Source organism: Rhinatrema bivittatum, chromosome 2 (assembly GCF_901001135.1).
Source record: "Rhinatrema bivittatum chromosome 2, aRhiBiv1.1, whole genome shotgun sequence".
In the NCBI taxonomy this organism is placed as follows: domain Eukaryota; kingdom Metazoa; phylum Chordata; class Amphibia; order Gymnophiona; family Rhinatrematidae; genus Rhinatrema; species Rhinatrema bivittatum.
The window spans coordinates 434,641,509-434,667,386 of record NC_042616.1 but is presented as its reverse complement, the minus strand read 5'-3'; the positions used below and the strand labels follow the sequence as shown (position 1 = coordinate 434,667,386).

Below are 25,878 nucleotides of genomic sequence, written 5' to 3'. Positions count from 1 at the left end.
ATCCTCAGCTGGGGGCTATGCACGAGGGCTCCTTCCAGAAGACTGAAACCATGAACCCTACACATCTGGTCATTGTTGTGCAACAACCTGGGCTCCCTCCCACCAGGAGCTGTGAATGTTATCTCTGAGGCATCCCCATTTACAGCTCGCCCAGGGAGAAGAAGCCTGGCCAAGCATTCAAATTGAAGTATTCTGCATGACCATGAGCCACACCACCATTGAATCACTAAGCTAGTCCGATATGCCTAACTTTTAAGGTACATTGCTTACAATAACTGACAGAAAATCCTTACAGAACAATAATGGATAATAGAAAACTGAAGTACAGGGATGGCCAACTCCAGTCCTTGAGAGCCACAAACAGGCCAGGTTTCAGGACATCCACAATGAATATGCAGTATTCAGTCATCCCTGAACTATAGGGGTTACATCACCCAAGGTGGTGCTTCTGGAACTCAGGTCCTCAGAGGCATCCTTAAAAGGCTTCAAGATTTCTGCCAGCTCCCTCAAGACTACCCAATCATACTGCCCCAGGAGTTATGTCACACTTATCTCTATTTCCCAAGATATTTCTTGAAAAGGTATCTGCTGCTCCACTAACCTCTGCAACATGAAATAGATGGAATTCCAGTGGGTGCCAATATCATGCATGAGACACTTGTGAGGCAACCTGAATTCATCTTGCTTTTCCCAGAGGAGTTGCCCTGCCTTCAAGCTTCTAAGGAAGTGCCCTGCTATTTTCCTGTTCTTCTCTATCAGCTGCAGCAGGTACTCATTCCTGTAGTCCCTGGAACCCAGCCCCAGGGCTTCCTTCACTACCAGGTGAAGAATCTGTGCAAAACATTGGATATCCCTCACTGTCTATTTTGAAAATTGTCTGTGACAAAAAAGCCTGCCTGAAGATTCCTAGCTCTCTGGCCTAGCTGCCAACCTTCCAGCATCTCTCTGGAGGCTGATAGAATATTGGCCGAAGTATGGAGCTCATCCATCAGCTGGGAGTGCAGCAAAGCCCATCTGCACCCTGATGCTTCATCCCTGCTAGAGCTTCTGCCTGCCTCTGCCGCCACCAGGTCATGTCAGTGTGCCATCAAGGAGAGATAAGTCGGTGTAGCATTTGTCGAGGTCCAGATGTTGCTGGTGAAATGTACGCTACTCCCCTCTGCCTTAGCCAGCAGCACCTGGATACAAGTACAGCACTGTTTGTACAAGCTGGGGATAAGCTTCCACTAAATGGGGTCCTGGATGGGACTCTGTAATTCGGCACTAACACCCGCAGCAGATGCTTAAAAGCCCACATTCTCCACTACCTGCAGTCACAGACCTACCCTGCCACTTGCCATCCTTGCCTCTAGCATCCACATAAAAGCTTCCCTTTCATAATCTAGACAAATAAGACACACAGACACACAGGAAAAACACAACAAGCACACACACTCGTCTTTCACTCACAAATAAGAACTACAGACAATGGAAGAGTTTATGGCAAACTAAAAACAGGACAGGACAAAGTACACAGGTAACTGAACTCTCCTCTCTCATTCCTATAATGTCTGAAGAATGCTCAAATAGAGATGCACAGGAGAAAAAGAATTGTTTAATTTCAAAATTTGTTTTATGGGGAGCCCAATTTGTTTCTTTAATTTCAAAACAAAAAAAAGTTAGATTTTTCATTTGATTTTTTTTGTTTTCGTTTGTCATTAAAGTCAGTGGGGGAAGCATTACAGCACATATTGGGCTCCAGAATTGAGGTGTTCTAATCAATTGTCCTAAAACTGGTGGAAAGAAATCATCAGTAAAGGGAATGGCCTCCAAGGTATCTAGAAACACTGGAGAAAGTAGCACACAAGATGGTATGGATAGCCCAAGACCCTGTAAAGAGGCAAATGGGTATCAGCATTGGCAGGAGTTTTTCACTATGTGAAGAATAAAAAAGCAGGAAAAGTGGGAAAAAAAACTCCAAGGCTCCAAAAGAAGGCACCAGCAACAGTGACATCAATCCATAATGACATGTCGAGTAGCAAACTGGCACCAAAAGGTATCCTAACCTTTTTTCTGTCGGGACACACCTGACAGATGGTTCTCACAATCATGACACACTGACCCAAAATCATCACGGGGCTAGATGTAAAAGTACAGTTTGCATCCACGGGAACCCCCCTGACTCTTTCTCCTTCCTGCGCACCGCGTATCACTTCCTGTTCCGGGTCACCGGGGGGGAGGGGGGGGGTGGCAGGCGCGGGAAGAAGAAAAAGCCAGCCACAAGTGCCACAGCTTTTTTTTTTTTTTAGCACTGCTGCCGTTCCCACTGGGCTTGAACGTGTCGATAGCCCGGCGGCAACGGCAGCAGGGAAGAAAGAGCAGCGGGAGAGACCGGGAGCACGCGACACAGCAGCCGGTGCTTGGCGACACACCGGTTGAGAACCGCTGTCCTAAGGCACCGAGGGGGAAACAAAGAAGAAATGGTGTCAGAAAAAAAAAAGCCAAGCGATGAACTGATGAAGGAGCTAGGCAGTACCAAGAGTGGCTTCAAAACACCAAGAAATTCTAAAAGGTGCAAAGCAGCTCCCCAGATTGGCAAAATCAACTCAAGGAGTAAGGTCTTGGATATGACAGCAAAGCACAGTGGCAAAGAGAATTCCAAGGATTAAGATCTTGGCATGGAAGCAAGGCTGAATGGCATAAAGACCCTCAAAGAGCTGGGTGGAATTTTGATATTTTTTTGTGAAATGGACTTGCCACATGAAAATGATATCACATTCTGAACCTGTATATGGTTTCACAAATGTATGTAGATAGGTTTTATAACAAGTTGTAAGGGTTCTGGTACTCTAGCTGTACCAATTCCTGATGTTCTGGTTTTGCATGAGTTCTCTCTGCCTGATTGATGTGAACATTTAAATGGCTTTTCTAAAGAGTGAGTTTAGGTTTTAAAGTAAATTATGAGGTTTGTTTTTTAGAAACTTTTCCCCATATTCTGTATCTCAACTCTGACCATTTGATTCCCTGATTTTCTGGTTTTTCATGCGTTCTCACTACCTGTGAATTCAGAATATGTAAATGGTTTCTCTTCTCTATGTTTTCGGTTCTGCCTGTATTTCATCTTGAAGACTTTTATGGACAAACCACCTCAGTATAATCAACAAATTGGGTGGGATAACCAGGCTGGAATCATTTTGAAAAGGGGTTAGAACAAAACAAAGAACAGTAAAATAGGTTGACAGAAGGATAATTTTTTTGGTTCTATATTTTTCACTTTTTTTCTGGTGAAATGTGAATACTCTAGAGCAGCAAAGAAACAAACTACAACAATCAACACAGAGGCTCCAAACTTCCATAATCATTCAAATTAGATAGGCAAAGCAGGTAGGCAGAGCAATAGCACTAATACCTCTGTGGTGGTTTAAGAGGCATAGCAAGTGGCTACAACTTGCCATGCCCCTATGGTGGCATAAGTGTTATGGCAGGTAGGCATGTGCCAGCAAATACCCTATGTTAGCATAAAGGGCATGGCAGGTAGGCATGTGCCAGCAAGTCTCTGATGGTAGAATTAAGAGCATGGCAGCTAGATATCAGGCAGCAACTCTATCATGCTGGTACTAGAAGTATACAAATCAACACAAAAAATGCCAAAATGTGAGTAATGTTTGGCGCATGGTAGTAGAAGTATGGCAATTAGACATAAGGCAGTAAGTCCCATATGGAGGTAATTGTTGAAAATCTCTCTTCATGTTCCATCAAGTCTATTTGCACTCTTATTGAAGCCTTCATTAAACACCTTTTCCTTGTTCCATTAGTTCTGCAATATGAAAGCATCATTTTTCAGCTCATTTACAGCATTTTTGCCATGCCAAAATTTCTTGACATTTCTCCTAAAATACATAGTGCTTACTAGATTTGGACATGAGCTTATGCTTCAGCAAAACATGGTCCTGTGTTATGAAAAAGAGCTGCACTTTAATTCATGTTAGTTACATATTCATTGTAACTTGGATATAAAACCCCTTCTTTCCATTAAATAAATATTACCTTTTCATTTACGGACTTTAGAGTTTTTCATACTGCAGAACATCTGCAACACACAATTTGCTCCACCAGGCCTTCCACCACTCACCAGGCCTCACGGCAGGGATCGGTGTCCTCCATGGCGTCGGCCCTGCTCCTAGGTACGCACGTGCTGACCGCCTGGCTTCTTAAAGGGCCAAGGGTGGCTCCAGCTCCATGGCGCACCTTGATTGATAGCCAGATATAAGGAAGTGGTCAGACACCACTTCCTTGCCTTGGCAATTGGGTCATACACTACGGTGTTCTCTAGTTTGCCTGTTCCAGTGTCTCCTGTTCCAGCACCTCCTGTGTCTCCTGTTCCAGCACCTCCTGTGTCTCCTATTACAGCATCTCCTGTTCCTTCGTCTCTCCATCCCTGGTAGTACCCTTCGGACTGATCTCATGGTACTGACCTTTGTTTCTCCTGACCTCATCTGCCTGCTGCCTGGATCCGACCTCTGTCTGTTCTCTGACTACTCCTGATCGCTGCCTGGAACTTGACCTTCTCCTGGCCTGACTACTTCCGGACTAACTACAGGTACTGTCCCCTGCTTCGACTGAACATTTTGGACTGATACTCTGGCCTTGATCCTCACTTTCCACTTGGACACACTCTTCTGGCCTCCCGCGATCTCTGGACATTCTTGCCTGAACATCGACCGTGCACCCTTGTTCGTGGTACACTCCCCTGCACTTCCTCTCTAGGAAACCCTGCAAGGCCCACCTAAGACCAGGCGGCCTGGGTAACCAAGGGCTCAACCTGAGGGAACCCCGAGTTGCTATTGGCAAAGCTCCAGCTAGCCTCTGATCTTCCTGTGCTCCGCCTCCTGGTGGCAGGTGCTCTCCGGGTCCGACCGGAGGGCTGTACCAATCCTGTACCAGGCCAAGGGTCTACCTCCAGCGCAATATCATGCCTCTTTCTCTTTCTTAATGCCGTGGTAAATATAAGCTTTTACTACATGCTATTAACGGTAAATACCGAGTGGCAATAGCTTATGGCTACTGCAACTTAATAAATGAGCCCCTTAGATTGTTTGCTCTCTGGGTATGGGGAAATACCTACAAAACCTGAATGTAATCTGCTTTGAGCAATTACAAAAGGCAGAATATAAATCAAATAATGTATTTATTTTTATTCAAGTGGATGTTATAGCTTACAATCTTTTACAATACGCATCTGAGATACTAATGCAAATGCAGGATCCCACAAGCTAATATGGGATACTGTCTTTGAATATATGGGGAGATGGATGAAATTACTGCATAAAAGGATAACATTTCTGTTCTATGTAAATAGAAAAAACATTAGTAACCTGTATTAATACTGTACATTACTGTGTCTAATCAACTAGGGCAATCTCGATGTTCTGCAATATTGAATCATATGCCTTACATTTAATTAAATTGTTAATCATCAGCTTTCTGCTCGTCTGATTTCCTTAAAATCAGTCTTTCATAAATCTTATTCTCTTAAAATTGCTCTCACTGCTGTCCACTACTTAATTTCCTAAGCTAAATATGAGTCTCACGTTTCTATGTTTCTAAGTCTTATTTCCTCAGCCCATGACACTGCCAGACATCAACCATTCCTTTTTAATTCTTACTTTTTCTCATAGTTATCCTCCTTGGATTCATTCTCTCCTACGTCAAACTATCTTCCTAATCATAGTTAATATCGCTATGATATTAAGTCGGAGGGTGTACAGAAAAGCAGTTTTTTCTGCTTTTCTGTACACTTTTCCTGTGCCGGCCAAAATTAACTTCTGCCTTTGGGCAGGCATTACTTTGTGTATCACGCGGGAATGACTAATAGCGCCCGCAACATGCATTTGCATGTTGCGGGCGCTATTAGTTTTAGGGGGGGTTGGCCGCATGTTTTCCATATGCTTTTACCCCTTTCTGTATAAGGGGTAAAAATAGTGCGTCGAAAACGCGCAGCCAAACGGGGGCTAAAGTTGCACTTGTCCGTACGCCCCATACTGAATTGGCCTGAGAGTAAGCAGCTATTTATGCTAATATAGGAGGCCCACCTAGAAACTCGAGGTGAGGTTTAGGTAGTAGTGTAGGGGGGTTAGGGGCCACTTTTACATGCAGAGTGAGATGTACAAACAGAACAGTACAGTCTTGTGAAGATGTGATGTCCTTCGAAGTAAGGAAATTCAGACAACGATGAGATTTGTACAATGTTCTCTCAACCTAGCTTGATGAACCAAGCTAGATTGAGAGAACATTGTGATAAATAGGCTATTACCATAAAACACACCCCTCTTCCTACCACATGTGATATTTTGATAAATCTAGCCCTTGGTTAGTACTACTCAAGGCTCTCCCTTAGAGAGAAGGCTCTAACTATAGGCCAATTAGTCTGACCTCAGTGGTGGATAAATGAATGCTTTCACTACTAAAGGAAAGATAAGTGAAATATATCTTGAACTGAGCAGATTATACATCCAAGTTAACATGGCTTTAGAAGAGAGAGATATTGTAAAATAGATCAATTTCTTTGACTGGGTGACCAAATAATTAAATGAAGGGAGGACAATCTATTACATAGCTATTGTAACGGTGTGGCCCAGAAGTGCTGCCGGTGCTGCCGGTGCACAGCTCTCTGCAGTCTCACTCAGTGATGAATAAGCAGCACTTCCAGAACAGTGAAGGAGTGACTGAAGGGTATGGGTCAGGTTTACTTGAGTGACCCTAGGCTTCAGGCTGGCTGGGGTGGTGAAGTTAGAGGTTGGAAGCTGGAGAAAGCCTGAGGCTGGAGGCAGGCTGGCTGCGGTGGCAGGGTCCAAGGCTGGAGGCAGGCTGGCTGGTGTGGAGGGATCTGAGGATGAAATTAAGTTAGCTGGGGTAATGGGGTCCAAGGCTACAGGAAGGCTGTGGTGGGAGGTCAAAGACTGGAGGGTGGCTTGGGAGATGGCGTCTGAGGTTGGCAGCAGGCTGGGGAATGGAGGCTGGCTGTGAGGGGGGAGGGGCGAAAGCTAGTTGAGGGTCCGAGACTGGCAGCTGGATGAAGGGGTCTGAGACTGGAAGTTGGCTAGGGGATAATCCAAGGCTGACTGGGGGGGGGGGGGGGGGGGGGACTCTGAGGTTGACTGCTAGGTGATTGGGAGGGAGGATGACTGTGGCAGGAGGTTAAGGTTGGCTCGCGGAAGGTCAGAGTTTACTGGCTGGCTAGATGTGGGACGAGGTTGTGGCTGGAGGCTCGCTGGCTGTTATGCGAAGGGGAAAGACAGGAATCAGAGCATACTGGTGACAGGCTTAAGTGCTGGGCATAGAGATGGTGCTGAGCATTGATGCTGGACTGGAGGGAGCAAAGTGTCTCAGTAAGGTGATGGGAGGTGTTAAGTTGGGGCCACCAAGCCCCTGTGTGCTTGTGGGTGGGAGGCGATGTTTTTTTTAACACAAAACCCTGCAACCTCTTCAGAACAATAATGGGAGCTTGGCAGCTCCAATATAACACTCCCCCCCCCCCCCCCCCCACACACACACACAAGAACGGCAATAGGAGCTTAGCTTAGGTGTAGAAGGAAATGTATTTCTGGTTCTAGGTTTCCAATTTTGTACTACATAGTCTACCATTTCAGTTTTTTATCTGCACATTTGTAATTTGTGGTCAACTATTTTATATTTGCTGAAGATCTGTCTGTGCTACAAGAACGACCAAGTAGACGTATTCTGCCCGCATGTAGGGATCTGTAGCAGTCTTGTTCATTGTGTTTTCTCTACAGGAGGCATATTGATGTTCTAGGGCCCAGAGTATTATTTGCAGTGCTGCTCTTTCATAAGTAGGGTTATTGCTGTTGGAGTTTTGTGAGCTTAGCTACTATGATATGGCAGATTAGATACCTATTTGCTGAATTATTATTTTCAGAATTTTGTATTATTTCACAATTTGTTATACACCAAATATAAAATCTCTAATTGGTTGTGCCTGGTAACTGAGGGAATTTAAGTTTCTGTTAAAGACATGATACCAAAATTTAAAAAAATATATTATATATATATGAAAAAATAGATATAGATATTTGTATGGTGAAATGTACAGGGGAGTATCCTGCTCTGTCTCCATTGTTGGAGATGTGTTTGTGTGGGGGGTGGGGGGTGGGGAGGTTCTGTGGATACAGAGACATATTCACAGAATTAGAGGCAGAAGATTTATACTGGGTTTGTCTTGCACATAAAATGACAATCACTCATAAGCCGGGATAGGTTGGGTATGACCCCCAATCTCTCAAATTTATAGTCAGTGCTCTTTTTAATACTTGCATTGTGACAAACAACTTCTTTCTGAAGCTTATATAATAGTATAATAGAATATATACTAGCTGACACCTGTGGAAATTCCCTGGAGGCCCCTATCAATTGCCCGCTCCCTCAACCCCAGCACAGCTTGCCCTAGCACCCTCCACAGTCCCAGCAGCAGCACAGCCTGCCTCCCCCTCCTCAGCCCCGACCCAGTTTATCACTCAGAGCCCCAGCTGCCTCGCAGTCACCCATGGAAATTACCCTAAGGCTCCTATTTATTGCCCTCCCTCCTCCAGACACAGCAGAGCCTGTCCCCACCCCTGCAACCCAGGCATAGCCTGCCTTCAACCTAACAGCAGCCTCAACATCAACTGCACTCCCCCAGCCCCAGCAAAGGCTGCTCCCGAAGCCAAGCCCCTCACCCTTAGCCCCAGCACAGCCTGCTTCCCTATCCTGAGCCCTTCCCTCCGTCACAGTGCAGCCTGCCCCCTCCTCCCCACTAGCTTAAGCCCCAAGCACTCAAGCTTCCATATAATCAGACTTGTTCTCTGAAGGCTTGCACACATACAACTCCTCACCCACTGTTTGTTTGTTAGCAATTTAAAATTTTTAGAGAGTAGGGATGTTCAAACTCATCTAAAGTACTTTTACTCTATTCATTTATTTTATATTTGTCTGTGAGTGATAAGAACATGCCATCCTGGATCAGATCAAGAGTCCATCAAGCCCAGTAACCTGTTTCTAACAGAGGCCAATCCAAGTCACAAGTACCTGCTAGTATCCCAAGGAGGAGATAAATTGCAAGATGCTTATCCCAAGAATAAGCAGTGTATATCTGCAACTCCATTTTAATAATAGTTTACAGACTGTTCCTCCAGGAACTTGTCCAAACCATTTTTAAACGCAGCTACACCATATAGATTTTACCACAGCCACTGGCAATGAATTCCAGGGCTTAATTACGCATTGAGTAAAAAAATATTTTCCCTTATTAGTTTTAAATGTACTACCTAGTAACTTCATTGTGTGTCCCCTGGTCTTTGTAATTTTTGAAAAAGTAAACAACAGACTAACGTTTACTCGTTTCATTCCACTCATTATATTATAAAACCTCTATATATTTATTTATTTATTTTATTTATTTATAGGTTTTTATATACCGATAGCCGTTTGCACATCGTATCGGTTTACAGATAACTAAAACTTTTTGACAGCGTCATTATACAGAACATTTGGCACTGCCATTACATAGAACAGTAAACTCTGCATACAAGAGATAAACATCAACAAACAGAAACTGGGTAACTATTTATAGAGAACGACGGTTCCTCAACTGGGAGCAGATGAGGGAAAAATTAACAAGAGTACATTGTGAAAGTAATACATGGAAAGCACTGTAAACAAATCAGGAGGTCATCAGGGAGAAGGTAATTGAGAGAAAAAGTCAGCAGAAGCACATTGTAAAGGGTGATACAGGGAATGCATTATACACATCTTAGGGGGTCATCAGGAGGATGGTTGTTAAGGGAGGGGTAGGCCTGTAAGAATAGCCAGGTTTTTAGCTTTTTTTTTAATTTGGGTGTAGATGTTTCAGTGCGCAAGTCTCCCCTCATCCATCTCTTCTCCAAGCTGAAGAGTCCTAACCTTTTTAGACTTTCTTCATAGAGGAATTGTACAACCCCTTTATCATTTTGGATGCCCTTCTCTGTACCTTTTCTAATTCAGCTATATATTTTTTGAGATGTGATGACCAGAACTGAACACAATACTCAAGATGAGGTCGCCCCATGAAGCGATACAGAAGCAATATGATATTCTCTGTTTCATTCTCCATTCCTTTCCTAATAATCCTAGCATTCTATTTGCTTTCTTGGCTTCTGATGCACATTGTGCAGAAGATTTCAAAGTATTTTCAATGATGACACCTATAGCCTTTTCCTGAATGATGACCCCTAATATGGAACACTGCATTGTGTAGCCATAATTTGGATTACTCTTCCCCAACTGCATCACTTTGCACGTTTTCACATTCAATTTCATTCACCATTTGCATGCCCAGTCTCCCAGTTTTGTGATTTAACAATTTTGAATAATTTTGTGTCATCGGCAAAGTTGATCAACTCACTTGTTTTTCTCATTTTCAAGTCATTTATAAATATATTAAAAAGCAGTGATCCCAAAACAGATCCCTGGGTCACTCCACTATTCACCTTTCTCCATTGGGAAAATTTACCATTTATCTCTACTCTCTGTTTTCTATTTTTTAACCAGTCGGCAATCAACAATAGGACACTGCCCCCTATACCACGACTTTTTAATTTCCTAAGAAGTCTCTCAAGAGGGACTTTGTCAAATGTGAACTGGCTCACCTTTATTTATTTATTTATTTAAAATATTTATATCCCGCCTATCCAAAATTCTATGTGGTTTAACATAAATACAGTCATAATAAACTCTTTAAAAAAGATAAAACTAGCAAAACTAAAAATCATTACAATAATATAAACACCATAATAACATTCATTAAATGTATTTAAAATATTTATCCAAAAAACAAAAAAGGAGCACAACTGCACGCAATCAGACAAATCAATCAGGCAAATGTGCAGAAAAATTCAAATGTCCACACAAAATTTTCAGTAGAAGGTGTTATACTTTTAAGATGGCAACTCCACAGTATTATACAATGAAATGGTTCAGAACGGGCCCCCCCGCCATGGACCAGTGTTTCGCCGAGAGGCTGCGTCGGGAGGGACAAGTCAGAATTTTATTTTTTCTGAAACCAGTTTAACAGATGGCGTCACCGGGAGTCAATTTGTTTAAAATATTTATCCACATTTTTATTTATGCCTCAATAAAAAAAAAAAAAAACCATTATAAATTGGTGATGCAAGACTTCCCTTGGTTAAATTCACTTTCTCCATTATATTATGTCTATCTATATGTTCAGCAATTTTGTTTTTTATGATAATTTTTACTATTTTGCATGGCACAGATGTTAGACTCACTGGTCTGTAGTTTCCTGGATCACCCCTTGATCCCTTTTTAAAAATTGGTGTTACATTGGAAACCCTCCAGTCTTAAGGTACCATAGACAATGTTAATGATAGTTTACAAATATCCAGTAGCAGGTCCACCATTTCATTTCTCAGTTCTTTCAGCACTCTGGGATGTTTACCATCTAGTTCAGGTGATATGCTACTCTGTAGTTTGTCAATTTACCCTAGTATATCTTTCAGGTTCACTGAGATTTGTTTCATTTCCTCTGAATCATCACCTTTGGGTCTCTCTCTTATATCTTCCTCAATGAATACCGAAGCAACAAATGCATTTAGTCTCTGTACTATTGCTTTCTCATTCTTAAGTGCCTCTTTTACCTCTTGATCATTTAATGGTCCAATTGATTCCCTAGCAGGATTTTTACCTCAAACGTAGCTGAAAAAGTTTTTATTATGAGTTTTTACTTCCACGGCAATCTTCTTTACAAATTCTCTCTTTGCCTTTCTTATCAATGCTATCCATCTGACTTGCCAGTGCTTGTGCTGTTTCCTGCTTTCTTCATTTGGATCCCTTTTCCATTTCTTGAAAGATGCTCTTTCAACTATAATTGCCTTTCTCACTTCAACTTTTAACCATGCCAGTAGTCGTTTAGACTTCTTTCCACATTTTCAAACACTCGGAATATATCTGGGGTAGATTTTAAAAGGTTGCGCGCGGGTGTACATGTGTGCATGCTACCCGGCACGTGCACATATATACTTGATTTTATAACTTGCGCACACAGGCGCGCACAAGTTATAAAATCAGGGGTTGGCGTGTGCAAGTGGGTGCACAATTGTGCACCTTGCACGTGCTGAGCCGCGCTGCCTTACCCCTTACCCCATTCCCTCCTCCCTAACCTGACCTTCCCACCCCTTCCCCTAACCTTTACCCCCCTAGCCCTACCTCTAACTCCCCCCCCCCAAAAAAATTTTTATTTTACCTTTTGGGCCTGCCTCCGGGCAGCGATCCTCTGACACAGTGGCAAATGGCCGCTGTGTCATAGGCCTCTGGCATCACCCCACCTTGCCCGGACCGCCCTGGACCACCCATGCCCCGCTCCCTCCCCACTTTTTTTGCAAGCCCCGGGACTTACACGCGTCCTGGCACTTTACGCGTATCACCGGCCTTTTTAAAATAGGCCCGGTGCGCATAAACTCGGTTACATGCTTAAACCCTCCGGATTTACTTGCATAACCCTTTTAAAATCCGGCCCTTAACCTTTGCAGTTGCTCCTTTCAGTTTTTTCTTAACCATTTTCTTCATTTTATCATAGACACCTTTCTGAAAATGTAAATGCTGTTGCTGTGGATTTCTTTAGTCCCCTCCCTCCAGTTATTTGATCTTGTTGTGATCACTGTTGACAAGTGGCTCCAACACTGTTACCTCTCACATGAAATCCTGTATTACACTAAGGACTAGGTCTGAAATAGTTTCCCTTCTTGTTGGTTCTTATACCAGTTGCTCCATGAAGCAGCCATTTATTTCATCTAGGAACCTGTCCTCTCTAGAATGTCTTGGTGTAACATTTACCCAGTCAATACTGGGGTAATTGAAATCACCCATTATTACTGTGCTGTTGATTTTGTTAGTGTCCCAAATTTCTTTTAGCATTTCATTGTCTGTTTATTCATTCTGTCCAGGTGGATATTCATATACTCCCACTGCTATTTTATTCCACTTTTCACCTGGAATTTCTATCCATAACATTTCAACATTGCATTTTCTTTCCTGTAGAATTTTTATTCTGCTTGACTCTGTGCTGTCTGTAACATATAGTGTCACCCCTCTACCAATTTGATCCATTCCAATATAATTTGTACCCTGGTATCACAATGTTCCATTGGTTATCCTCCCTCCGCCAGGTCTCTGAGATGCCAATTATATCTACCTATTCTTTCAGTGCTATATACTCTAACTCTCCCATCCCAACAAGGCTATCAAAGTAAATGCCTTAAACCAACAGTCCCAGAATGATATGACGACAGTGATGATGAAAATGATGAATCTCCCCCTCCACCAAAAGTAACAGAGGCACTTGCTGCTATGAAAACTGCTCTTAACTAGTTAGAACACAGCCTGCTGATAGAATCCACATTTTTCATTTAAAATCCCTAATAGAAATTGCAAGGAAGAAAAAGCAAGAGTCAGGAAACCAACTGACTTTAAAACATTCTATGAAGAAAAATAATAATTAATCACATGTGCTTCAGTTGAAGTGCCCATATTACACAGCAATTTATCATATAAGCTCTCTTTTTCTTTTTTTGTGGCTGTATATGGTTTGTTTCAATAAAAAAATTATATGGCATGCATTAATATGGATATTCTTATTTTTTATTTATATCAGAAGTATAGAACAGGATACATGGCTATAATAATACTGTAGTGCAATTAATTTTGTTGGTTCAACTTGCCCTAAAAAAATCTTTAAATTCAATAAAACGCAGCCTCACTTATAATGTGGTGTGACATTTTGGATCTGAAGCCTCATGTTCATCGGGTCCCAAGTGTACTAACTTGCAAGTTGGAATAATAAGTTAAAAATCCTAACTACAGCGAAGCTGCTATGTAGGGCTGTACCAAGTCAGTTTGTTCTTCAGAAAAATGGGCCCATTCCAACATAGTGCTCGATACATCAACATCAAAATATTTCAGTTCAACAGGCAGCCATTGCAGGGAATGCAGTAATGGAGAAGCAGGAATATTTCTAATGCAGTCTGATACTACTCAAGCTGCCACATTCTGGACCACCTGAAGTCTACACATCAACCTCAATGAGAGGCCGATGCAGAGGCCATTACAGTAGTCCAGATGCATTGCCACTACTGCAGGGGCATACCAATCTAAACAATTTCAGATCCAATAAAGAGTGTATGGTTACACCAAATGCAGTTTTAAAAAGATTTTTCATACCACCTGAGTCACCTGTTTATCCAAAGTAAACGATGAATCAAACATCAACCCCCCCCCCCCCCCCCCAATGATTATGCCACATCCATTGAAGTATTGGTGAAAGAGTTTATATTCATTGAAACCAGAATTATCACAAGACCTTATTTCCTACAATCACCCTCCAAGGACAGTTAATAACTAATATAGGACTAATGCATTGGAGAGATGTAAGAATGGAACAACACTGGGTTGATTGTTGTACATACATTTAAAAAACTGGTCACATCTATCAACTTGAGCAAGGGTGACACTTTCATCTGTTAATATCCCAAACCTGGCAATGTACTTGCATCAAATTCAAAATCCTATCTCAAAGCAAAAGAAGACATCAGCCCAACTTGTCTGACAGAGAAGTTGAGAGGATATCTCCCCACTCAAAAGTGTTCTTCATTCCTGAAATAACATCTGATCAATCCACCACTCAAAGCTATCTGGTTAATAAAATCCAGAACCTTCAAGGGTGTAGCACCAGATGTATGGAAATCAACCCCCCCCCCGTCCCTGTGAAACATTAATGTGAATCTGGGATTGCATCATCAACTAAAAACTTGGCTCATCAACCAGATAAGCCATGATTTACACAGACCACCCCCCATGGCTCCTGTTAGGTCAGAGACTAATAGACTTCAGTCAATTAATTCTCCTCACCATTCTATGTGCTTTTAATATAAAACTCCAGTCTTTACCTTGATACTGAGCCATCTTTAGTGAAGCACTTTGCCAAGCCGCTACCATCTATTTCTTTTTTATTTTATTAAAATGAATTAACATATACAATTAACTTTCAATACAATTGTGGCTTAGCATGTAAAACTTACTCTTTACCTTATTGTAATCCACTTTGAAGTAAGTTTCTAGCCGCAAAAGATAGAATAGAAATCCTAAATTAAATTAAATATTTATATCTTGCCTTCCAGACTTCAGCTCAGCAAAGGGTAGAGACAGTGATATTTGTCAGGAGCTACTTTAGAGAATGTAAGTTTGAGGGAGAAGGAGTTAAAGATTACATGCAAGATTTCAACTTCTCCTATATCAATATTTTCTATAGAAGTATTCTTTTTCTATTTGTAAGAAGTAAGTTTGAAAACACTGGATTACTTCAGTACCAAAATAAAGTTAAGAGTACCTTATCTCATCTTTATATGAGGTATAGATAGAAAAATGTAATTCAAAAGTCTTCCTCCAGTTATAATCATGGGAATCAACATTACAGATTGTGTGCATTAGAACTGGGCAAAGGTATGGGAAGTTATTAGCTTATCATTTCTTTGTATTGACCATCTCAAAAAACAGCATAAAATCTTATATCAGCTCATCAAGAATGCAGAAGATTAATGCAGATATTCCACAAAGATGCTAGAGAAAATGAGCGGACAAGGCCATGTGGTATAACTGCAATGTGAATTGAAAAATGACCCTGACTTTTATATATGGTGACATTAACCCCAAATGATATCTGGGTCAGGTTAATGACTGATGTATTACCACAGGCTATGTCTCTATACTTTCTATTGTTTTCTTTTCTTTTAGTTTTTATGTATTATTCTGTTTTCTGTCTTGAACATTTTGGTGATTTGAGCAGATACATTGTGTTTTTTTCTTTAACTAAATAAATACATGTCTAACAAATCGTCTGCTAGAGAGAAAACAGAGCTTGAATTAAAGTCAGAAACGTGATGCTCAGAAAGAATGCACGGATTCTAAGAGAGGAAAGATGCTTAATGCCTGTCATGGATCAAAAGAGAGCAGTATAGATGGTTTAGCAGCAAGGGGTTTCAACTGTATATACTCAATAAAGATTGCCAGAGAATGATGTAATTAACTTTTCCTATTGAAAGTGTCTGTCTGGCTAACTTTTGAAGTTAATCAGACAACCCTAAATTTTGGAATTTGTCCCTAATCCGTGGGCCAAATTTTGTGCAACAAATAATTAGGGATGTGCATTGGTTTCAGATAAATGGCACATCTGAACCTCATAGTGGCAATTTTTGATTCATTCTGAATGGAGTGAACCAAAAATGGCCTGGCAGGAAAATAAGTGAAAGATTGCAGGTATTTTCATTTTGTGAACAAAAAAAAGTAAAGGGGCCTCCCTGAAGTCCTCTATTCTCCCTCCCACCCTGCAAACACAACCCTGGGGCCCAGGCCGAGCCAGCTGGGCTGAGCTGAGCCAAACCAGGGCTTCTCTGGGCCCCCATGCCACCCTCCCACCTCATAACAAAAACTTGAGATCTAAACCTACCAGGATGAGATGAACCAGTCCAAGCTGGGGGCCTTCCCACACCCTTCCAACTCAGGCTGGAGACCGCCCGGGCCCCCTCTTACCTCCCCTCCCCCCCGTGTGCGGGTCCAGAGCCAGAATCGATGCCCACTCATTCTCATCTTCATGCTCCGTTCTTTAAAATGGCACCGTACAAAACCATCACTAATTGAGCTGGGGGCTAGAAAAAAATGCACCAGGCACATTGATTTCTTAATAAAACATACGCAATGTCCTTAGGAAATCCACTCCAGGAATGTTCCTGATTGTATCCAATATTATACACCAGGGATGTCAGTTTTCATCAAACAGCCAGCGTATTACAAATTCTACGGGTAATTTTGACATGCACACACTACCTGAATTTTCAAAAGAAAAGTAAATGGGAACTTTCCCTTAAAAATTTGCATGAAGTATGCACATTGAAATTGTCCACATATTTTGCACCAGATCTTTTTTGCAGACAGCTGAGAGAGAGAAAATTGCATGCATGCTACTGAAAATGTCCTGTATACAGACTATTTTCCCTCTCGGACAAACATACCCAAAGGAATGTCCCTTTCTAATGGGGTACAAATATGCAAGTGGTGAATTTCACATATACTTTAAATCTATGTCAGGCTATTTAGCTATACAAATGACTTGGAAAATTTTTCTCCCTAAGCCCTATATAATGGTACAGTTACACCACATAATGTACAAATATAACACCTAAATCTCTTACTTGCTAAGCGACTGAAATGCTATGACCATTAAATGAAATGTCGTAGGCAAACTGGATGACAAACAGTGTTAAGTAGCAATTTATTATGATTTAACCAGAGTTTAACAGTATTTAGATAAAGATATACTAACTGAAACATGTGAGGCCAGGATGAAGTATACGGAATAAAAAACTGAAAATCGTCGGCATCAATGTAATAATTGACACCAAGAGATAATAAAATCTTACATAAGGGGGGAAAAGGTAAATATTAAACAGATACCTTATTTAAAGTCATGAAAATGATATAGTTTTATACCTGTAATATAAATATGAAAGCTTGCAATCTTTGTGTTCATACTGCTATATATATGGCTGCTCCTAGGTTTTCAGAGGAAACATAGGGAGTCAGTTTAAAAGAGTAAACATAATATATATTCAGTGGTAAAGCATTTCCCTTCCACAGGATGTTAATCCTACTATGTACTTTCAAAATGATTCCACCGTACACAGGAGGGTGCAACTTTACTTAAAAATGTCAGTCAAATCCTTCATGGTACCATAAACACGGACAATACTGAAGTCATAGCACATTTCTCAACAGCTATGGGAAGATGAAAATTTTACCTTTCCCACATACTGGGGCTCAGAACCCATGTATTCTTCCAGCACAAAAAACTGGTTCCATACCCAGGACCGTTTAACTCGCTGGGCGGGTAATCTCCTCCCCGGCAGGGTGACGACATTTTCTCGCTGCTGCTTGCCTGCCGAAGCCTCCGGAGGCTGCCGCGACTTCAGAGGCGTCAGGAGGCCTCCATCAAACAGGACCCAAAGAAGAAGCGATAAGCAGTTCCTTGTAAGCATTGGCAAAGTGTTCTCTGCAGCGCGGCAAATAAAAAAAAAAAAAAAATCTCCAGCGCTTATCGCAGCGCGACCTTCAGATCCAGGTTTCAGGTGCCAACGGCTTCTACCGCTCCGTTTCCCGATTTTACTGTGGAAATGCTAATGCAGGCATCATTCCTTTTCATAACAAGGTCTTTGTTGCAAGAAACCCCATCTACAGGAACCTGCAAAATAAAATTTAAACTGCATTATCTAATTATGTTAAAAGGTAGAGTAAATCAAAGATCGTGCCATAAACATTTAGAGGGTGGAGGTGTTCAAGAAAATAAAACGAGTAAAATGTTTCGCTTGAATATATCACTTTTTTTAAAAATGCAATAAATGAAAAGTGTGATGCAGAAGATGTGCAGGGCAAAGGAGAGCTTCAGAGCAAGCAGGACAGGATCCATATTACTCCCACCTGCTTTTAAGGAGCCTTAGGCCAGGTAGGAGTGGGGATGAGGGGATCTAAATGGGGAGAGAGAGAAGGGAGTGGGAAGGAAGAAATTGAGGTTTGGAGCTTCTGTGGAAGCTCCCAGGGTTTGTGTGCAGGTGAGGAGGGGGGTGGGGGGGGTCACCAGTCAGGGGAAAGGAGTAAGGTTTGGACTGTGGATACAGAGAAGAATGGGCCCCAGTGAGAGCTTCTTTAACACTTGGGAATGAAGCCTGGGGGTTGGGAGGTGATGTCAGATCAGAAAGGCCAAATTTAAGATTTTGGCTCCCCCCCAGAGTGCCACGGTGCTGCCCGTGGAAGCCGTGCCAGCACATGACCTGAAAATAAGCAGAAGTAACTCCCCCCAACTTGGCCTGGAAATTTGGCCCCTTCAAAATTAGGCACCCTAGGCAGCTGCCTATGCCTAAATCTGGGCCTGCAGATCAGACTGCTGTGTTAGACTTTTATCCAAAGCTAGGTCATCAAGCCTTGCATTACCACAGAAAAGTGCATGCACTACCAGCTGCGGTAAGAGAAGTACCATTGCTGTTAATGGACACACTCCGATGACTGAGATAAAAACATTACAAGTACATTTTTAAAACCCGGCATATGGAAATCCCAGGAAGATACGCGCGTGGCCGGGCCAAGCGCATGCAGAGCGCATTTTCAAAACGGCCCGGCCACGCGCGTACCTCCCGGTACACGCGGAAGAGCTGTGGCTTAGAAAAGGAGTGGGATGGGAGCCGGCCGGACCAGGGCCATTAGGTGCAGAAAAAAAAAAAAGGTTAGTTATGGTGGGTTTAGGGGTTGGGTGGAGAGGGGAAAAGGGAGGAAGGTTAGATAAGGGGATAGGGAACTGGGCAAAGGCCCAATTGTGTTGCCGCGTGTGATTTAATCATTCCCCCCCCCCACGCACAACCGGGCAGCCGCACCCAACTGCGCATGCCGTTACAAAACTGGGTGCGCATGGGCATTAGATTTTACAACATGCACGCAGTGACGCACCTGTTATTTTACATCAGTGCATCCCTTTAAAAAGTTACCCCTTAGTGAGGTCAATATTCAAAAGCCATTTAGATAGAAAACTTACAAGATATCATCTGAATGGCAAGTTTTGACTTATTCAACCACTTATCTGGCTAAATAATAGCGTTCCGGAGAGCATTTCTGGGAGGGGTTTACTTCGATTTCAGCTATAACTTTAGATCTGCTTCATAGCAGGTGTAAAGTTATCCAGCCTTATGTGGCTAGATAACTTGCCACTTATCCAGACATCTTCAAAAGATATTTGGGTAACTAGAACTAGAGCAAAATGTCAGGTATTTGCGGGCATATATATTTATTTGATTTATATTCCACTTTTCAGCACTTCAAAGTACATAATATTCAGGCATTGTAGGATTTCCCTCTCCCCAGAGAGCTCACAATCTAACTGCCAGATTCACTAACTAAGGCTTTTCTCCTATTCTTTGTCTATGAGAAAAATCCTTGATGAATCAGGCCCTAAGTTTGTCCCTGAGCCAGGGGAGGGTAAAGTGATTTGCGCAAGATCACAAGGCGTAGCTGTGGGATTTGAACCCTGGTTTTATAGCTGCTGCTCCAACCACATGGCCATGTCGGGCTACGCACCTCCCAACAGCCATCCAATCTGAGAATTACTACTCAGGGGGGCTCACGATGCAGTCCCCCTCCTCCTCCTGGCCCCCGGTTCTTGTAGAAAATCAAAAAAGGGCAGCCCCTTCCCCCCCCCCCCTCAGATGACCCACTCACCTGCATTCCCAATCTGCTGCCCCCCCCCCTGACCGGATCCGTCCCCCCCTCCAATCCCTTTAAATTCCCTGCTGGGAGCAAGGTACATAATTCCTCACTTCCAGCGCTGAAGTATCAGAAGCTGCGCTGGGTTCATAAGTTAACTAGCGGAGGGGTGTGGGACTGCCCAATTTTAATTTTTTGACAGGAAAGAGGAGAAGTGGGGCAAACTTCAAGCCCTGGGGCAGTATTTGTTCATTTAGGGGAGAGTTGGGGGGATGTACAGCACGATGGGGCCATATGGGAAATTTTGTGGTAAAAGGAGGGAATCAGGCCACAGGCCCTTATATATATATATATTTTTTTTTTTATTTTTTTTTAAACAAGGGTACTTACCCAGATATCTTTTGAAGTTATCCAGATAAGAAAGCAAGTTATCAGGACACACAAGGCCGGACAACTTAACCTAAACAGCTATATTCAAACAAAGCTGATTATGTTTTTAAGTTATCTGGTTAACTTGAGGCAAGTATATTCAGCATGATGTTTATTCTGCTGAATATTCAGGGCAAGTTATCCAGCAAACGTTAGCCAGATAACTTGTAACCAGCCTACTGAATATTATTCCCTATATTAATGCCTGGTGTACTAAAGGATTTATGCCCTTTAGAACATTGGATGTTTGTTTAACAAGACACTGATGCCAGTGTTAAAGGTGACAAATTAACCCCTGTTAATGGCCAGTTTTAATGTGGCTTGGTACATTATCACCTGCCTTAGCCGGCACTTGGTTGCTGCCTAGTAGCTAGAGCTAACATCTACCAGGTCAAACTTTTTTTTTACTACTGTAAAGGAGGATTGCAAACCACTCCAATATTAGATCTCAATCCCCTGTGATCCAGGGTTGGGATAGGGTTTCAGATAATCTGAGTCAAACTACAACTGGCTACAAAACCGCTTGGATTTATACAAATCATTTACAGCTTGACTCAAATTTCTACATGGTTACAGTGAGTCACTATAAGGTCCATAGTTTGAGTTGCCTGCCCATAATTGCTCTGTGGCTTGTTGATAATGTTCCACTTATAGAGAGGATGTGCACATCGGCCTGTTGATGTTCTGAAGCCACTGACGGCACTCTAGTGTCTGAGGAGTACCAAAGACAGGAGTCGTAATGTTTGTTTGGGTTTGACCAGTGATTGGTTGCTCAGAAACCAATGTACTCTAAACAAATTGGTTCTAAACTTTTGCAGTGAATACTAAGTTTGTTTCAATGGTTCCCCATCATATAGGGATATCAAAGGACTCCTGGTTATAAGGGGCAGATGTAACCAGTTTTGCTACCATCCTATCACCCACACACCTCGCGGCCTCGTAATTACGTTTTTCATAGCGATATAAGACCTGCAAAGGGGAGGGGGCAAAAAAAAAAAAAAAGACTTAAAATATTCCTTATAATTTAAGGAGGCATTTTTCCAACTCCCTGCCTAGGTGTAAAGATTTCCAAAATGAAACGTGCATACTTCCCTTCTGAAATTATCTTTGGCTGAAAAGGACCCATGGATGGCAGTTCCATGTAAAATAACATGCATTAATTTGAAAATACAGGCTACACGTTATGTTCCTCCCACAATCCCAACATGCCCTTGGCAATGCCTCCTTGCAGTTTGGCTACAAAGAAAGGCCACATGTACTTTTACCATCATTGCCATCTCTTCTTTTAAGTTGCCTTTCTATTTTGGTTGTGCCCAAGGCAAGTTTAGTTTATAACTCTGGAGGATCATTTTCAAAGCCATCTATGTGCACAAACTCCAGATTTATGTGGTGTTCTCACTGGTGGTTCTCAACCTGGCCTTGGCTCAGTGCATACAATAGCAGGCATGAAACGCAGTTCTGTGTAAGCTTTGACACACGCTGAGGACAGGTCTTCTGCAACTTCTGCACAGACCTTCCAATTTGATAAAGTCTAAGTGGAAGTTACCCCTCACAAGTTATGCCCTGCTTGGGACAGGTGTGACTTTGTATGAGGTCACACCTGCTAGGTACATGTATGCATGTACCTAGCAAATTACCGGGGGATTTTCAGTTCGCTTTGAAAACATTCAGTAAAGTCTGCACATCCACTGTACACAGAGAGTCTACTGCTTTGTGTTCTGTTAAAAAATGACCCTCATTCTAAGAAACTACACTAGGATAGGGCAATTTTCAACAGTTTACTCAGGCAAATCGCTATTGACTAAGGTAAGTGGCTTTGAAAATTGACCTCAGTCCTAGCTCTATTGCAACTAGAATGATGGAACTCTGAAATCTGCCGTATGCTGGCAGTCTATCAGTCAGAATGAAGTGCGATCAGGCATCGTTCCAGGCCACGCCTACGAGCTTTATGATCATGCTTAAATAACAGGAGCACTGGCTAAATGGCACGGCACACTAGGAGGGGACCTGCAAATCCATTTCCGTGGGTAAAACAGTGCTTGGCCTGCGGAAATGAAATTTTGGATGTGGTAAAGTGCACTGCAGACACAAGAGTCATTTCCAGCAGTGGGGCTGCATTTTCTACAGTAGGCACTTAATTTTTCCTAGAAAATTCTACCCATACACTTTCCCTTTGAAAACTGGTATAAAGTTTACTTTTAATCTAAGTGAGCAGTTGGAAAAATGCCCCTTTTCATGAATTGGTCATCATCCCTTGAGGAGGCAGATATGTTGCGACCTTTCTATTCCAGAATATTTTGTCTCCATACCTTTAAAAATATTTACTCATAATTCACCAAGGCAATATTAGGTTAACTGGACCATGTAATACACTGTACAATACTTCAGCTAAAAACAAATTCATGCATGGAATAGAAATCTCATTTTGTCTTCATCCAGTTGGCACGATGCATTGAAAGTTACTAACTGTTTGAAGTCTACAAATACCACAGGAACAGAACAGGGATGAACAATAGAATGTGTGGGAGAATATGATATATTGAATAACATATGAACACTCTTAGGCTATCAATTTAACACAGGAAAAGACATTAAGAGAGCTAGTATCAGATAAAAAAGGTCTTCATATGACATGAGCTTGCTAATGGCTTTTTCTTTGATATTGTAATATTTCCTATGATATAATAGGACTCTGTTATGCAGCTAGAAAGTGACTTTGCGACCTCTTCTACATTGTGAACTACGATTACACAGGCACAATTTTGCCTGTTTATTTCCTTGAGAGGGTTCCCTCTTTTTTCCTTTCCTCATATTTTGTTCAAAATGTTTCAATGGCTGTATTTCTGTGCAAGTATTTTATTGTATCTTTGAAATTATAAATAAAAACAAAGAAATAATGGTCTTCACAAGGTACCAAATGTCACAACTTTAAATATGATCAAGGCATTTGAGATTATAAATGTCTCTTTTTATTTTATTAGTATTGTATGAGTAAAGTACTAGTTTGTTTATTAATCTTCAGACCATATTTATCAATCCAAGGGTAAAATGTTGCAGGACTAAAAGCACCGTGACATTGCCCCTATACTAAATGTGTTCCCTGGGTGAGATTTATTGTTTTGTTGGAACATAAAATAGTTAAAGCTCCTCTGCCTCATGAAAGTGGTTGTTTTATGCAGACAGGGGAGAACCCATAAGACAGAGGAGAAGAAAGAGAAACTAAAATTGACAGAATTTAAGCATAGTTGAAACAGATACAAAAGACTGTGATAAAAGCAAGTAAAAGAGAAGTAGGGTGAAAGAAATGGAAGGGGCCTGATTATTGGCCGGGATAATGAAAGCTATGGGCCAGATATTAAAACATACGTGAGGGCGTAGATTTGTGCACGCAACCCGGCGTGCACACATCTATGCCCGTTTTCGTAACATGCGCGTGCAGCAGCGCGCATGTTATAAAATCTGGGGTCGGCGCACACAAGGAGGTGCACACTTGTGCACCTTGCACACGCGAGCCGCGCAGCCTTCCTCCATTCCCTCCGAGGCCGCTCCAAAATAGGAGCGGCCTAGGAGGGAACTTTCCTTCCGCCCCACCACCTTCCCCTCCCTTCCCCTACCTTAGCCGCTCCCAGCCCTACCTAACCCCCCCCCTTTACCTTTAACTTCTAAGTTGCGCCTGCCTTCGGGCAGGTGTAGGTTACGCATACCGGCCGATGGCTGGCCCGCAATCCCGGGCACAGCAGCAAATGGCCGCTGTGCCTGGAGGCTCTGGCCCTGCCCCCAGACCGCCCCATGGACCACCCCGCCCACTCCCCACCCCCTTTTCAAGCCCTGGGACATACGTGCGTCCTGAGGCTTGCGCGCGCAGGAGAGGTTTTAAAGGGTTACGTGCATGTGCTACGCGCATAACCCTTTGAAAATCCGTCACAAAATGCTTAATCAAAGGAACAGTAAAGGGACAAAAAGGATAGATGACAAAGCTAACTTGCATAGAACAGTGGTAGAGATGTGTCATGCTTTCCAAAATGAGAAGGCCTGGCCAACCAACATGAAATGATGGAAAGTCCTTTATATATCCTCAGAGAATGAAAAAAGTGGTGAACTTCCAAGAACAGGCAGCAGGCTGATATGGCTCAGCTTCCTAGTGTAACAGACACTCAACTCTGTTACCAGTAAGTCCTGGGTGCTAAGTATCACTGTTACGCCCATCGGTCACAGACGGCTGCAACCGCTCACCTCTTGCTTCATTGCAACGACTCCGTTGGGTAGACTTGCGGCCTCCACCAACTATCGCCGGCCTCCCTGCCCCTGTTCCCGGGCCTCCCTGGATGGTGTGGACGCTGCAGACTGCCATCTTGCCCTCGGAGTTCCTTCGGCACGCGCACACTCTGGGGCCAATCTTAAGCATGTTATGGCGGGAAATTCGGGGGCACCCCCAACCCCCGGATGACGTCATTCATCATGGACTCTTAAGCTGCCTGGCCCTGTCTGCCTACAACTTGGTAACGAGTTCCCTCATTGTTGAATCCGTTTCACTAACTATGGACTTCCTGTTCCAGCTCCTGCTTCCTCGGCGAGAGATGTCCTGGGTACCCGCTCCTCAGGGGCCCTTTTCTCATCTCTATCCACTCCTCAGAGGACCTTGCGCCTAGGACTGCTGCCTGCCCCATTTCCCGGGACTTCTTCTGGAACCATCGCTACAGTGAGTACCCTGCTCTGCGGACCACTACTGTATCATCTCTACTGAGGAACCCTCATCGGTGTACCTCGCTCTGTGGACCATTGCTGTATCATCCCTACTGAGGTATCCTCCTTGGGAATTCCCCATCTCACAGACTCCATGGCACCTCGGTGCCTGAGTGACTTTTCTCCAGCACTCCCCGCCCCGCAGGCAGTGCCACTTTACTTCTTTAATAAAGATGTAAGACTTCTGAGCTGTGTCTGATGTCAGCTGAGGCCTCGCCTTCAAATGGTGAGGCTCATGGGGCTCATTCCCATGGACGGTACCATCTCTCACCTCGGCCCAGGGCCCACATACCCACAAATCCAACAATCAGCTAGCTAGTGTAGGATGGCTTAATGGGAAGGATCCATTCAGATACTGCCACTCATTCTGCGGGGTCTGGAATAGCC

General features: G+C 42.8%; 1 protein-coding gene across 4 annotated transcripts in view; it reads right to left on the bottom strand.

The window, feature by feature from the left end:
* The window catches only part of CDH12 (cadherin 12), a 2,479,035-nt gene that overhangs the window by 593,011 nt on the left and 1,860,146 nt on the right, over positions 1 to 25,878 (bottom strand). For all 4 annotated transcript variants that reach the window (XM_029590315.1, XM_029590316.1, XM_029590317.1 and 1 more), the window contains one exon: positions 17,874 to 18,313. In XM_029590315.1, the coding sequence (XP_029446175.1) occupies positions 17,874 to 18,110 (237 nt within the window). In that variant the 5' untranslated portion in view covers positions 18,111 to 18,313. The remainder of the gene's footprint in view (positions 1 to 17,873; positions 18,314 to 25,878) is intronic.